Here is a 14807-nt window from a genome sequence, read left to right as displayed (position 1 = left end):
TGAAGTGAGGTATTTAATGTTTTTTCACTTCTTAATTGAACTGCTTGGCACTCTTCTGTTATTTGTTTTGATAACTATTGTTCTGTTTGCTTCAACTGTACCTCCATATTTATATTAGCCATTCTTCTGTCTTGTAGTATCTCATTGAATTCGGCCAGCTGTTTTGTTAGAAAGTCTAATTGCTGATTGAATTCAGTAAATTGTTCTGCAGGACTAAGTTCAGCAGTTACTGTTTTAGCCTCTTCTTTCATGGAAGATTCATTATTTAGGTACAGATGCTGATTTCTGGCAACTGTATCAATGAGCTCTTGAGCCTCTTCAATTGTCTTTCTCATGTGTATAGATCCACCAGCTGAGTGATCTAGAGAAATTTGAGCTTTCTCTGTAAGCCCATAATAGAAGATGTCTAACTGCACCCACTCTGAAAACATTTCAGAGGGGAATTTTCTTAGCATCTCTCTATATCTCTCCGAGGCATCATAAAGAGATTCATTATCTCCTTGTTTAAAGCCTTGGATGTCCAGCCTTAGTTGTGTCATCCGTTTTGGAGGAAAGTATTGATTCAGGAATTTTTCTGACAGCTGTTTCCATGTCCTTATGCTAGCCTTAGGTTGGTTATTTAACCACCTCTTAGCTTAGTCTTTTATAGCAAATGGAAACAGTAATAATCTGTAGACATCCTGATCTACTTTCTTATCATGTACTGTGTCAGCAATCTGTAAAAACTGTGCCAGAAACTCTGTAGGTTCTTCCTGTGGAAGACCAGAATACTGGCAACTTTGCTGCACCATGATAATGAGCTGAGGATTCAACTCAAAGCTACTGACTCCAATGGAGGGTATACAGATACTACACCCATATGAAGCAGTAGTGGGGTTGGCATATGACCCCAGAGTCCTTCTGGATTGTTCATTTCCACTTAGATCCATGATGGAGAAAAGGGAATTGATATGAATAGCAAATAGAATATATTTTTATTTTTATTATTATTTTTTTATTTTTTTTGAAAATCGAAATTAAAATAAAATAAAATAAAATAAAATAAATGAAAAATTGACTATAATTTCGAAAAATTTGAAGAAAAATAAATAAAAGAAAATTGAAAACTAAATTAATTAATTAAAAAGATTTAAAAAAAATGTGGGTGAGGATTTTCGAAAAAATGAAGAGAGAGAAATTGGATAGGAAGTTTTGAAAAAGATATGTCTTAAAGTTAAAGATACTTGTAAGAAAAAAAAGATATGAAAAAGATTTGATTTTAAGATTTGAGATTAGAAAAGATAAGATAAGCTAGGTAAGAGAAGATAAGGAATTTAAATTAAAAAGTGTTGAAATTTAAATTTTAAATTTGAAAATTAATTTTGAAATTTGAAATTTGAAATTTGAAAATTGAAATTTCAAAATTCAATTTTGAATTTTCGAAAAAGTCAACAATATTAAGATAAGGATTTGAAAAAGATTTAAATTTTGAAAAGATTTAAAAATTGAAATTTGAAAGTTAAATTTTAAATTTTAAATTTTGAAATTTGAATTTTGAAATTTGAATTTTGAAATTTGAAATTTGAATTTTGGAAGTTGAAATTTGAAAATTGAAATAAGATAAGATAAGATTTTGAAAAAGATATGATTTTTTGAAAAAGTTTGGAATTTTGAAATTTTAAAACTAAGATAAGATAAAATAAAAAAAATTTTAAAATAAAATCTGAATTTTTAAAAGGAAAATTCGAAAAATCAATTAAAATAAAGGAAAAAGATATTTTTGAATTTAATGAGGAAAGAGAAAAACAATAAAAAGACACAAAACTTAAAATTTTTAGATCAAAACACAAAGAAGACTCAAGAACACTTTGAAGACTTACAAGAACAACAAGAACATGAAGATAGAACACCAAACTTAAAATTTTTGGAAAACCAAAATAAAACTTTCGAAAACTAAAGAAAAATCAACAAGAAAACACCAAACTTAAAGTTTGGCACAAGATTTATTCAAAGAAAAATTATTTTTGAAAAAGTTTTTTTTTTAAAAAGATGATAGCCAATTACCAAGAACATAAGCACCACGCTCTAGCCAATTGAGCTATAAATTTAAAGTGTTTTAACAAGGTATAAATAAATCTTTTTTTTAAATGCTAATAATTCGAAAATGCATAAGAAAAACAAGAAAAATCACAAAATAAGAACAACTTGAAGATTAAGAAAGAACAAAGAACATGCAATTCGAAAATTTAAAGGGAAATAAAAACATGCAGTTGACACCAAACTTAAAACATGGCACTAAACTCAAACAGAAAAACTCAATTATTAGTAAAAAAAAATTCTAAAAATTTAAAAAGAGAAAATAAGGATTTAAAAAAAATAATTTCAACCAAAAACAATAATATAAGACTCTAAACCAAAAAGAAAAATTTTTCCTAATCTAAGCAACAAAATAAACCGTCAGTTGTCCAAACTCAAACAATCCCCGGCAGCGGTGCCAAAAACTTGGTGCACGAAAATGTGTATGTCAATGTCAATATTACTGTTTCTCACAAATTCGCACAACTAACCAGCAAGTGCACTGGGTCGTCCAAGTAATACCTTACGTGAGTAAGGGTCGAATCCCACGGAGATTGTTGGCTTGAAGCAAGCTATGGTTTATCTTATTATTCTTAGTCAGGATACCAACAACAGTGTTTTGTAAGTTCAATTGTGAAAAGTAAAAAGGCATAAAATAAATACTTATTGTGCAATAATAGAGAATATGTTGGAGTTTTGGAGATGCTTTGTCATCTGAATTTCAGCTTTTCTCTTGTACTCCTCTTCACACACGCAAGGCTCCTTCCATGGCAAGATGTATGTAGGGTGTCACCGTTGTCAATGGCTACTTCCCATCCTCTCAGTGAAAATGGTCCAAATGCTCTGTCACAGCACGGCTAATAATCTGTTGGTTCTCGATCATGTCGAAATAAGATCCATTAATCCTTTTGCGTCTGTCACTACGCTCAATAATCACGAATTTGAAGCTCGTCACAGCCATTCAATCTTTGAATCCTACTCGGAATACCACAGACAAGGTTTAGACTTTCCGGATTCTCATGAATGCCGCCATCAACCCTAGCTTATACCACGAAGATTCTGATTAAGAAATCTAAGAGATACTCATTCAATCTGATGTAGAACGGAGGTGGTTGTCAGGCACACGTTCATGGATTGAGGAAGGTGATGAGTGTCACAGATCATCACCTTCTTCATAGTGAAGCGCGAATGAATATCTTAGATAGGAACAAGCGTGTTTGAATGGAAAACAGAAATAATTGCATTAATTCATCGAGACATTGCAGAGCTCCTCACCCCCAACAATGGAGTTTAGAGACTCATGCCATCAAAGAGTACAAAGTTTAGATCTAAAAATGTCATGAGGTACAAAATAAATCTCTAAAAGTTGTTTAAATACTAAACTAGTAACCTAGGTTTACAGAAAATGAATAAACTAAGATAATTGGTGCAGAAATCCACTTCTGGGGTCCACTTGGTGTGTGCTGGGGCTGAGACTTAAGCTTCTCACATGCCTAGGCTGTTTCTGGTGTTGAACGCCAGGTTGTAACCTGTTTCTGGCGTTCAACTCCAATTTGTAACCTGTTTCTGGCGTTTGACGCAAGACTGCAACATGGAACTGGCGTTGAACGCCAGTTTACGTCATTTATCCTTGAGAAAAGTATGGATTATTATATATTTCTGGAAAGCCCTGGATGTCTACTTTCCAACACAATTGAAAGCGCGCTATTTGGACTCCAATAGCTCCGGAAAATCCATTTCAAGTGCAGGGAGGTCAGAATCTAACAGCATCTGTAGTCCTTTTTCAGCGTGAATCAGATTTTTGCTCAGCTCCCTCAATTTCAACCAGAAAATACATGAAATTACAGAAAAACACACAAACTCATAGTGAAGTCCAGAAATATGATTTTTATTTAAAAACTAATAAAAATATAATAAAAACTAACTAAATCATACTAAAAACATACTAAAAACAATGCCAAAAAGAGTATAAATTATCAGCTCTCAGCAGCCTAGCTATGTACTCTTTCTCAAATATATAACATTATAATTCAGGTTTTAATATTGACCTCCAAACTATTAATGATGATGGAAAGTTGGAAAGTGACCAAGACTAATGAGAAATTTATTTATTATTATATTTTATCTCTGATGTGGAGTTTTTTTCATAATTAAATCTAATTATTTTTTATTATAAGATTTATAGTTTAAATCAAATTTTTAAGAGTTGAAATTTAAAATTATAATTTAGAATAAAAATATAATTTTAAAAATTTTAATTTTTGTTGACCTCAAAAAAGAATACAAAAATTCTTTTAAAAGATGCACTTCTTTTCATTGTATAAAAATTTATCCTTTTCATTTATTGTTGATGATCATAATAATCTCTTTGTAATTCATTTCTTAGGTAGGTTTATATTAGAATAATAAATTTCATAATGGATAATAAATAGAGATATATGAAGGGAAAGAAAGAGAGAGTAGGGCTATAGATATATCCATATAGAAATAGGATGTCATCTCTCCTTAATATGTTTAATGTGCTTTCTAATTAAGTTGTATGATTTTTGTTTAAGTTGGATTGTGGAAGATGTATGATGATGCATTTGTTTCTTTACAGCAATGACAAATGAACAACTAATTAATAGAGGGCATCAAATGATGGATGAAATAAACTAAACTATTGACAAGGAAAAGAAGGTTACTATATATTTCTTGAAATATCCTTACAAAATTTCATTGTTGCTAGGTATTTATGTGTGTTCATTGCTAATAACAAATTGTTCAAGAGACAATAAATATTGGAACCGAAACTACAGCAACTCTAAAGTCTCAGGTGTATAACTTATGATGTTGCTTAACTTCTTTATTAATACACACATCAAATTAAATCAATATATATGTACCTACTAAACACTGTAATATCTCCTGAATAGACAGAATAAATGAGAAAAGTCACTGAGGAGTTGGATTCTATTCATTTCTCAATGAAGAGAGCCTCAAAATTGACCAAGCAACTTTGTAGGCAAGTCAATTTCTGAAAATTCAACCTTTTTTTTTCACCCACAATAGTATATGAATCATTTATTGACTAACCATTTTGTTTGCTTTGCTTTTCTTGACAATAGATTGCTACTGACAAGTGTATTATGATGCTACTGCTCGTTATTATCATTGGAGTGATAGCTATCGTTATTGTAAAGGTAAGAGTCTGTTTACTTATTCAAATGATATATATTCCTTTGAATTCATCTGATTTACTTGCTTAGTAGAAAGTGTTATATTGCTATATTGTGTAATTTTTTTTCAATTTTTTTCTTTCTTATATGCCCTTGACTTTTATACCAAAATAAAATTCAGATATTGATGAAGGCAATTTGGCTACATGTTAAAATAGTTAATACGACGTTGAATTTGATTAATATTCCAAAAACTTGTGCATGTGCAGCATTGCTCTTGGTTAAAAAAGAGTTAGTATCACATGATTTTTTTTTATTAAAGCATTATGCATACTACATGGTTGGTTTGAATTTGATTAAGAAGACATTTGACATTGTAAAATCTATGACTTATAATAATAGTATTTTGTATAAGGAAATTTGGAATATACATGCAAGTATTATTGCTACCTTTTTATCGCATAATTTGCCTCTTTCTCATTTATTAATTGAGCAACTCAGAAAGTTTTTGTGAATTGTGCAAGATTCCACAAACCAATGTCAGGCTGATTTGCAAAACAGTATCTTATTTTTGCATTTATTTATTTGCTTATTTTGGAGTAAATCTTGAATTTGGTTTGAAATTTTCTTTTTGAATATTAATTGGCTTTTAACAGGTTAATTGCATTAAATAATTTACTTTTATACTATTTTTATGATAATTTTAAACACATAATTTGGTGGCCTTTCATGATTGAATTACTAAATATGAAAATCAGGTATCAAAATGCCAAATGGTGATTAGGGTAATTAGACTTTTTTTTATCTTATTTGGTGGATTAAATAATACTTATTTAGTGAAATGAAAAGCTTGGTAATTAATCAATTCGTTAGAAAGGGCAGGCTTAGGTTTTGATGGTTGTAACATAATAGTTACTTTAAAATCTCTTTTTAGTTTTGTATAGAAACACCAGGACATAGAGAATATATCAATTTTAAAATTTAAAAATGATGGAGTGTGTCGAATGATATTAAAGGATGCGCTACATGATTATATACTTTTGGATTATGCTTCAATTCGGATTTTTTCCAACCAAAATAGGTTAGGTTTTATTACGTGGAGAGTTAGAACTAGATTTTTTAATTGAAATTAAATTTATGCATGAAATCTTTCAGTACTATATTAGTATATTCTAAAGTTTCTTTGGAAATGTTATTATCCTTATGCCTTTTGTCGGTAGATTTAATTTTGCATCGAGTATTGATTTATTGTGAATCTTTTCCATATGTGAATCTTCTAATTGTATGGAAGAAGTTGAGGTTACCAGATTGAGTTTTTTTTTTATGGGTTCTGTAGGTTTCGTTGGGGTTCCAATTGCGCTCCTTCGTGTCATTAAAATTAGCTATGGTTGTTGAAATTCATTAAGAATTTATTTGGTGCTAATTTTTTATTGGAACCCAAATTTGTTTGTTTAATTCATTGTTTCTTCAATTGTTCGTGCTCTTTTTAGACCTTAGTGGCTGCTCTCTGTGTGCTGGGTGTGTATATGATTAGAGGTAGCTTTGGGTCAGGTCTAGAATTGATCCTTTGCATTTATTCTTCAAGATATGGCCACTTTTAGCTACTTCTTCTAATTATAAAGTCTGATTACTATTTTTTATTTTTCTGAATATATTTTTGCTTCTCTATGATTGTTGTTAATGAGAGAGTGAAAAAGAAATATTTTAAAGGTAATATACTGAATTATTGCAAAATCTTTTTTGTCTTAAGTATTACAGAATAAAATTAAGCCTTTGATGATAAAGTGAGACTCATTCGGTTATATGAAAACTCTTTAACATATTATGCTAAGGGAAAGAAAAAGTAAAGTGGTTTTTTTTTTATAACAATTTTGTGCTACTGGTTGACATTTTTTGGCATCTCTAGTTATTTCTTTTTGTTTGTGGGGCTTACTTTCTTTTCTTTATTTCTTGATTTATTTTTGCTCTGTTCTGTTTTCCTCTGACTCTATGGCTATGTAAGTCTGGCCTCTGGTCCTCCTTTCTACTATTGCTGAAGGTGAAGGTTTGGTACAATTCGCAATTTGATAAGGAATTCTTGCCATTTCTTATGTGATGGTACAATGAGGCTTCCCTACCTGAAAAGACTATTTGATATAGTTGTGCATGATATAGAGTTCTGTGGCATATAGAAAGTATTTCACTATTTTATAGGGTTTACATGAATGCATTTTCATACGTGCTTGAATTGTTATGTAGTTTTTTCTATATTGAACAATTTGGAGCTGATCCTTTGACCATTTAGTTTTTGAGACAACTTCTTTATATTCAGATTAGTCAAATCAGTTAACTCAGCCTAAGTAGCAAAATAGGAGATTCTATTTCTGTTTTAACTTTTTATATTGGTACTTTCTTTCAATTTCACTGGAGCTTTGTTGAGAATGTTTGACTCATTAAAATGTTTATTCAACTCTGCTAAGTGGAAATTGTAGCCTTATTTTTCACATGTACCATTTTATATTGCTTAAAGAATTTGACGGTATTCTATGATTCAAACTGGTGAAATTGGGTATTGCATTCAGTTATGACCTGTTTTTCTTTCATATTGGTAGGAAGGCAACTTCTGCACCAAAACGAGATCCAAACATTGATGAAGGTAACTTGGTTAACATTTAATTGGATATGGTTGTAGTCATTAATTATGACATTCATTATATTCCAAAGAGCAAAAATACCAGTAGAGATTTTAACTGAATATATTTGTGAATAGAACTTAAGAAATCCAAATGTGGGACTCTATTCTTATAAAGAACCAAAACTTGTCTCTTGACTATTTCGTCCAAGCAATAAAATTGGAAAGGGTGGTTTGGTTCTATCTACAATTAAAGCTAATCTGCTATCATACACTACTAGCATTCTATCCACTTAGATTTGTTTATAAATAGATTTAGTTCCCTTTGGTTTAATCACAGTTGTTTGCATTTAAGGAGTTGTCAATCTGAAAGCAATCCAAACAAAGAATTATTCAAATTCAAAAGTACCTATTGACACTCATCATGGTTTTTAAAAGTCCTTATAGAGGCGGAAGGTACTTTTTTTTTGGATTAAATTTCCTTTTTTATTTTTCATTAGACATTTTTACCATTTTAATTGCATTGCTAATGTTATTGTCTTTTCTTTTTTACGATGATGATTATTATTAGTTTCAGAAAAATTTTAACATGCTATTAGTATTTATTAAACTATGGTTTATGTGTGACTCTAAAGATTATTGTTATTATGATTAGACATAGAAGCTACACCAAGGAAGAGGAGAGCTGCTGCTACTACATAAGGCCTTTAAAGATTATTTCTTGTACTCAATTTATAAGAATGCACCAAATTTATATATTGAGGCAAAGTTTATTGAGACCTTATTTATCAATTTTGATTGAGACCTTACTTAGTTTATCTGTTTTGAAGAAAATGTATTACAATGAAAATAATATCTGATTTGATCATAGACCTGGACAATATTCATAAAAGGCAAGAATAGTAGTTAGTTAGTACAGAAATGGTACAGAATTAAAATAAACTAAATGTATTCTCTTTTCTTTAGGTGAATTAATTTTTTCTCTCATTCATTTTTTTCTTTTAAATAATTTTTGTAAGCATTGAAAGAATATTTAGATCATAATCTATTAATTTTCTGTTCAAGTTTATTGAATCAAGATCTCCCTTTCTAACAAAATCTTAAAAGATTCCCTAAGAATAAAGAATTGAATTTAACCGACCATCTACTTAACAAGTAACAAATTTGAGGGAGAATATTTTGGTATTATATTTTTTTAATTAATTAATATTAAAAGTGATAAATAACAAATTAAAAGTATTTTTATATAAAAAATACACAATAAATTTTATATACTAAGCTAACTAATAGATTTATAATTTTTAATCCTATTAAAAATTGATATAAAAATTACAATAATGAATATTTCAAAAAACACAAACAATTCAAAGTCTCAAACCATTTTTTCTTGTGTTTTACACTCTTCTTTCTCCAAATCTCTCATTACATAACAAAGTAACAAACATTCTCTCCTTTGCAAGCATGCAAGGAGATTTCTAATATGCCTTTTCTTCTGTATATTTCTAATTTACGGATTTATTATGAATGTTGTAATATTTTATAATAGTCATTATTATTATGAATATAATGAGTTTAGATTTATTTTGACATAATTTTACATCATCAATACTTTAACTTGTATTTTCACTAAAAATTTTGTTTGGTATAAATTCTATATAAAAAATATAAATTTTAACGAAAAAAATGATTAGATTTTTTCGTGCAATTGCGTGGCCAAATGCTAGTATTATTGATTCATTGTTGGCAAAGATTCCAAAGATGAAATACGTTTAAATATTCTGATATGAAAGACAAATTCAAAATGCAAAGAGATGATAGCAACAAGCCAACAATAACAACAAGAGAAATTTTGTGCTATAACTAATCTACTAAGGCTGCATGTTTTGAAATGGTTCTCAAACTTACCAAACTTGCTGAATAAAGTGAATATAGTCAAAACCTGTAAATTATGACAAAATCCCTACTCTATAACTTTTGTCAATTTTTAGCATTCTATTGCTAATTTAATTTACGTTATTGAAATCACATTTCGATTTTGATTGTTATTTTTCAGAGTTAATTATGGATGATAGGTTTCTGCAAAACATTTAATGACTTGTACGTCTAGCTATGCTGATATAAATAAAACCTCCAACTTGAGGAACCAAGTATAAGGTATAATTATATTTTTTCTTTCGATCGGTATAAGCTTTGTAGTAGTGGGCATGTAGAAATCCAGTTATTTTGCACTAGGCACTCAAATTTGTTTTCTAGTGCTGAGTGTTGATTGCTCTAGTGCTCCCTCCAAACTTTTGATTGCTGACTTTCACTAAAAAATGTGGATAGTAATATATCACTGCACATTTTTTGCTTAAAATATATGATCATCGTTGACATGTACATGGGAGGAAAACTTAACGAATTTTAGATCCAATCTTACCTCCCCTCTGGCCTATTCAACGTAGTTCCTATGAAATTGTCATGCAACCACTGGTCATTAATAATAGATGGCTACTCCAATGAAAATTTCATAATTGTCATCATATGAAGATATTTCTTTTTGACTATTAGATGATAAGTTGTAGGGCTTGATTTTTATATGTCATAAAAGTGTGGCCAAACAAATATGTTACATTTTTTAAATAAAGATCATCATAAAAATATATTTTTGACATCTTCATGGGGGTAGTTGCCATAATAATATACCAACATATCATCATTTCCAGATGTACTAGACAATTAATACTAGCTCCTTTGGAACTCTAAAACTAAACGAGAAAAATATAAGTTAAAGTAAGCTTGTTAATAAGTGATATAATAAGGGGAAAACTTTTGCTTAATTTCTAGATGGATGTATGTCTTTCTTCCAACCCCAAGCAACATCTTTTTCATCTTTTTCTTTTACGCAACAGAATACCATGGTTCTAGAAAAAATAAATAGAAAATTGATTAATAAAGAATAGATACAGCTAATTAAACAAGTTTTTAGTAAATGCAGCCGCAGACATCCCCCTTAGAAGTAAAGCAGCCCATAAAAGAAGCTATAATGTTGATGTACAATGTAGGCAAATGTAGAGAGCAGCCTACCATAGTTAATGAAATATTAAAATAATCCATTAAGAAGACCAGCTTTGGAAATGACTATGCTTTCCATACCTTGTAAAGAATTTTAAATTAACCCCCACCCCCAGAAACCAACCTCATTGAACTGTCCATGTTGGTTCTGAAAGTGCCGTTCACAAAGGGGGATTCTTTTAAACAAGAAAAATAAGGGGAAAAAGAAAAGATAGAGTGAAAAAGAGGGTGCCGTTATGGAAGTTGTTTAGGAAGTGGGTATATTCAATTTGGCAGCTTGGTCCAACACATGAAGGAACTCAGTTCTGGTCCTGACAACTCTATGGAAGACCTCTCTAATCTGCAGCTGCAATGGCTCCAACCCTTCCTCCATCTTCCGGCATATATCAGCCAACTCCTCCACTTGTGCCTTAACTTCCTCCAATTTGTCAGCCTCGGCAGGGAACTGGAATGAGTCTGCAAAATCAAGGAGCCATTGTGCAATCTTCTCCATCTTCTGCATCTCCTCCAATAGCCCCACCGTACCTTTCTTCTCCTTCTTCTTCCACTCCTCGGAGATCCTCTCCTGAAGTGCAGTGATGGGCTGGGCCCAGCTCAAATTCCTAGGCATCTGGAAGTGGGTCCCAAGCCCACTCCTCTCCTGGCATGGAAGCGCTGCAACCAATGTCCACAGAATGAAAACCAAAACGGTGTTCATTATAAAAACAGGGAGGGCAAGGCCAGACGACTCATTGCCACGTGGAGCTGCCAGGTTGGATGACATGGCGTGAATTTGCTTGGCAGCAGACCAGTTTTTGGGCATGGTCCAAGAGAGGGAGCGGAAGGGGGCAGCGGCAGAGCGGTCTTTGTCCTTGTTGCCGCGACGGCCGAATGAGCGGTTGCGCTCGGTGCCCTTGGTGATGCCGCCGTCCTTGTCCTCGTGGAGCATGGCGCTGAGGAGGGTGGAGAGGGCCTTCTTTGCACGGCGGACCTGGCCGTCTCCGATGAGGGTCTGGTCGAGGGCAGAGAGGACGATTTCGGCGAGGCGTTGGATGTTCCTGAGGGAATCAATTCCGAGGGAGACGGCATTGCAGACATCGAGAGACTTGATGATGCGGTCAAGGAGCTCAGGGAGGAGCTTGTCGAGAGGTGGCTTGGCGATCTGGAATGGGTCCCTTCCCATGAGGATTACAGCCTTGAACTCTGCCTCACAACACAAAAACTCGTCTAGAAGCTTCCTCAGCCACCCGATGGACATGAATGCCTCCGGTTCATCTGTGCACGACAGCAGCTCTGCGAATCTCTCTGCCACGTGCCTCTGAAATAGCTCCATCTCCTCACACTCCGTGTCGTGGATGCCGTCCATTGACATCGACATCACCTGGTTCCTTCTGATGCTTATTCTCCCCAGGAACGATCCCTGGTTGTGGTTGTTCTCTGTCGTCGCAGGCATCTTCTTCTTCTGAAATCAATAACAGGAGAAACTGAAAAAGAAACAGAAAAGAGAAAAGAAATAAGATTAGAGGTGTAAAAGAGAAGAGAGAACGCGGGAGTTATATAAATGGCCTATTTTTATGGTCAGAGGGAGGTGCTGTCGTAAGACCAGACCATTTCTCTTTTCTTTTTTCTTATTTCTTTTGCTTTTTTGGGTCTACGCTGATTCGGTATTCTCTCCTCTTTTTCCCACAATGCTCTTCTCTTCTCTTCTTTTTTACATGGAAAGAGAACAAAAAAACCTACCAATCTCGAAATATTCAAATGCCGAAAAAAAATTGTTATCAATAAAATAATTTTTGAATTAATTAAAAATATCACAAAAAATTAATAAATATTATATTTTTTATAAGTATCAAATAAAAAACATTCATATATAACAAACAGTTTATTCATTAAATCTAATTTTTTTAAAAATATTTGAATAAATATTTAGCATGTGTATAAAAAAATTTAGAACAAAATTTGATTTTTATATTTTTTATTTTCCAAAAAATATGACACAATATATCATTTTTTTTAAATCACTCGACATAAAATTATCAATTTTTAATGATGAAAAGATCTTATTTTTCTAATAGTGATTGGAAAAATTTGTATCAAAATTTGATGAGCGAACTACCAACCCAACCCCTGTCCATTTTTCAGAATGACAACGCGATCTTTTAAGATAAAAATGATCCATTTCGGTTCCTATCCTCTACTTCCATGACACAACGCGGTCCTTGTGAGTGTTTCTCCGTCAAGTCTGAACGGAACACTGACGTGTCAGGTTCAAAAATAGACAGGAGTCTAATTGTCTCTAAATTCAAATTAGTTAGGGGTTTATTTGGCCTTATTCTTTAAGCAATATCTTTTTCAAATGATTTTTATTCATTATATTAATATTATTTTTTAATAAATTATTGAATATATAGTATAATAAGTACAAACTAATTAATATATTATTCAAATTTAAAAATATCATTTATTATGAAGCTAAATAAATAATTTTTAAATATAACTTTTAAATGTATAAATAATAAACATTAAAATATGGTTAATACATTAATAATAATAACCATATGATATACTATTAGTATTATGATTTAGATAATTTTCACAATAAAATAGAAACTAATGAACACATTATTTGATATATAGTAAACTTTTTTTGAGTAATAACAAATTTAATTCTTTTATCTCTTTGAACTAAATTAATAATTCTATTTAATATCTTTGCATTAAAATACACTATCTTTTATATATATATATATATATATATATATATATATTATAGAGACCATTTATAAATTCAACAAACTCAAAACATCAATAATGTTATTAATCTATTAATAATACATATTGTCATATGGTTATGTATCGATAAAGATTTATCAATATAAGTGTTGATTAATTAAAAGTTTACGTATATTAAAATTCAATTGCTTGTATATATAGTTATATATAATGATTTTGAGTAAAATATATGTAAATTTAATTATTAGTATACTATACAAGTAATTGAATTTTAATCTACATAAAATTTTATTTAATCTTCATTATTCTTATATTGATAAATTTTTATTGATCTGTAACTTTATGATAATATGTATTATTAATAGATTAATAATATTATTAATGTTTTGAGTTTGTTGAGTTTATAAATGGTCTCTATTAATAATATTATTAATAGTACTTTAAATTATGTTGTTCCAAACTTGATGAAGAGGGTGAGGAGGTAATGCCACTGATTGAGTTTGATTTAGGGTCACGGCATTATAGAGTTACTTTGGAACAATTAGTTGAACAATGGAATTTAGTTTATCATGGGGCAAAATTTACTGAAGGTATTGCGGCAGATGAGGAATGGGGTGAATATGATAGATTGGTGGGTTTGCAGAGTCTATAGTATGAGATTACTCTCATGCTTTGCAATTCATCCATCAAATCTCGCATTGTTGGCGAAGGAGGGGGTGGTATATATGGACGGGCAATTTGCTGAAATGAGGCAGCGTCAAGACAAGCAAACTGAAGCTATCAATCGTCAAGGAGAAGCAATTGATCTTCTATACACTAATCTAGGCATCACAAACTCAAGGGGCATCATCCCAAGGCCTGGACCATGAAGAAATTGTTATCAAGAACTCCACATGATCCTATAATACCCATTGATGCTTGGATGAGAGTTAATGTTAGTGAGTTACAAAAAAATCTAGGATAATTACGTTTTGAGAGCGGCTCTATTTTCAACAATGACAAAATCTAGGTGTTATTTTCACTGTATCATGAAATGTGTCATTTCACTTTTAAGAGTCCTAGGTATTATTGTTCACTAGGTATTTTGACAATTTTAAATGATTTCATCCCTGTAAATCATATTATGAATTTTACTTTGGAATTGATTGTAACTTTCTCACTGGTTCATGAAATCCAACAGAAGCATAAGTTCTTGCAAGTTATTTCCATGGTGAAAG

At 31.2% G+C, this 14807-nt stretch overlaps 1 protein-coding gene across 1 annotated transcript; it reads right to left on the bottom strand.

The window, feature by feature from the left end:
* Positions 1 to 10750: 10750 nt before the first annotated feature.
* Positions 10751 to 12555, bottom strand: LOC107634567 (protein ROH1A). Its single transcript, XM_021119142.2, has one exon. It carries the CDS (start codon positions 12308 to 12310, stop codon positions 11126 to 11128), a length of 1185 nt encoding a protein of 394 aa, XP_020974801.1. The 5' UTR covers positions 12311 to 12555; the 3' UTR covers positions 10751 to 11125.
* Between the last annotated feature and the right edge of the window lie 2252 nt (positions 12556 to 14807).

The sequence above is a fragment of the Arachis ipaensis genome, chromosome B3 (genome assembly GCF_059453495.1).
Source record: "Arachis ipaensis isolate K30076 ecotype BB chromosome B3, ASM5945349v1, whole genome shotgun sequence".
NCBI classification, from domain to species: domain Eukaryota; kingdom Viridiplantae; phylum Streptophyta; class Magnoliopsida; order Fabales; family Fabaceae; genus Arachis; species Arachis ipaensis.
Note: the sequence above shows the minus strand (reverse complement) of the source record. Positions and strands in the feature narration are given on the sequence as shown.

Coding starts and splice junctions, on each gene's coding strand:
- LOC107634567 (XM_021119142.2), bottom strand. CDS start 12,310: ATGCCTGCGACGACAGAGAACAACCACAACCAGGGATCGTTCCTGGGG.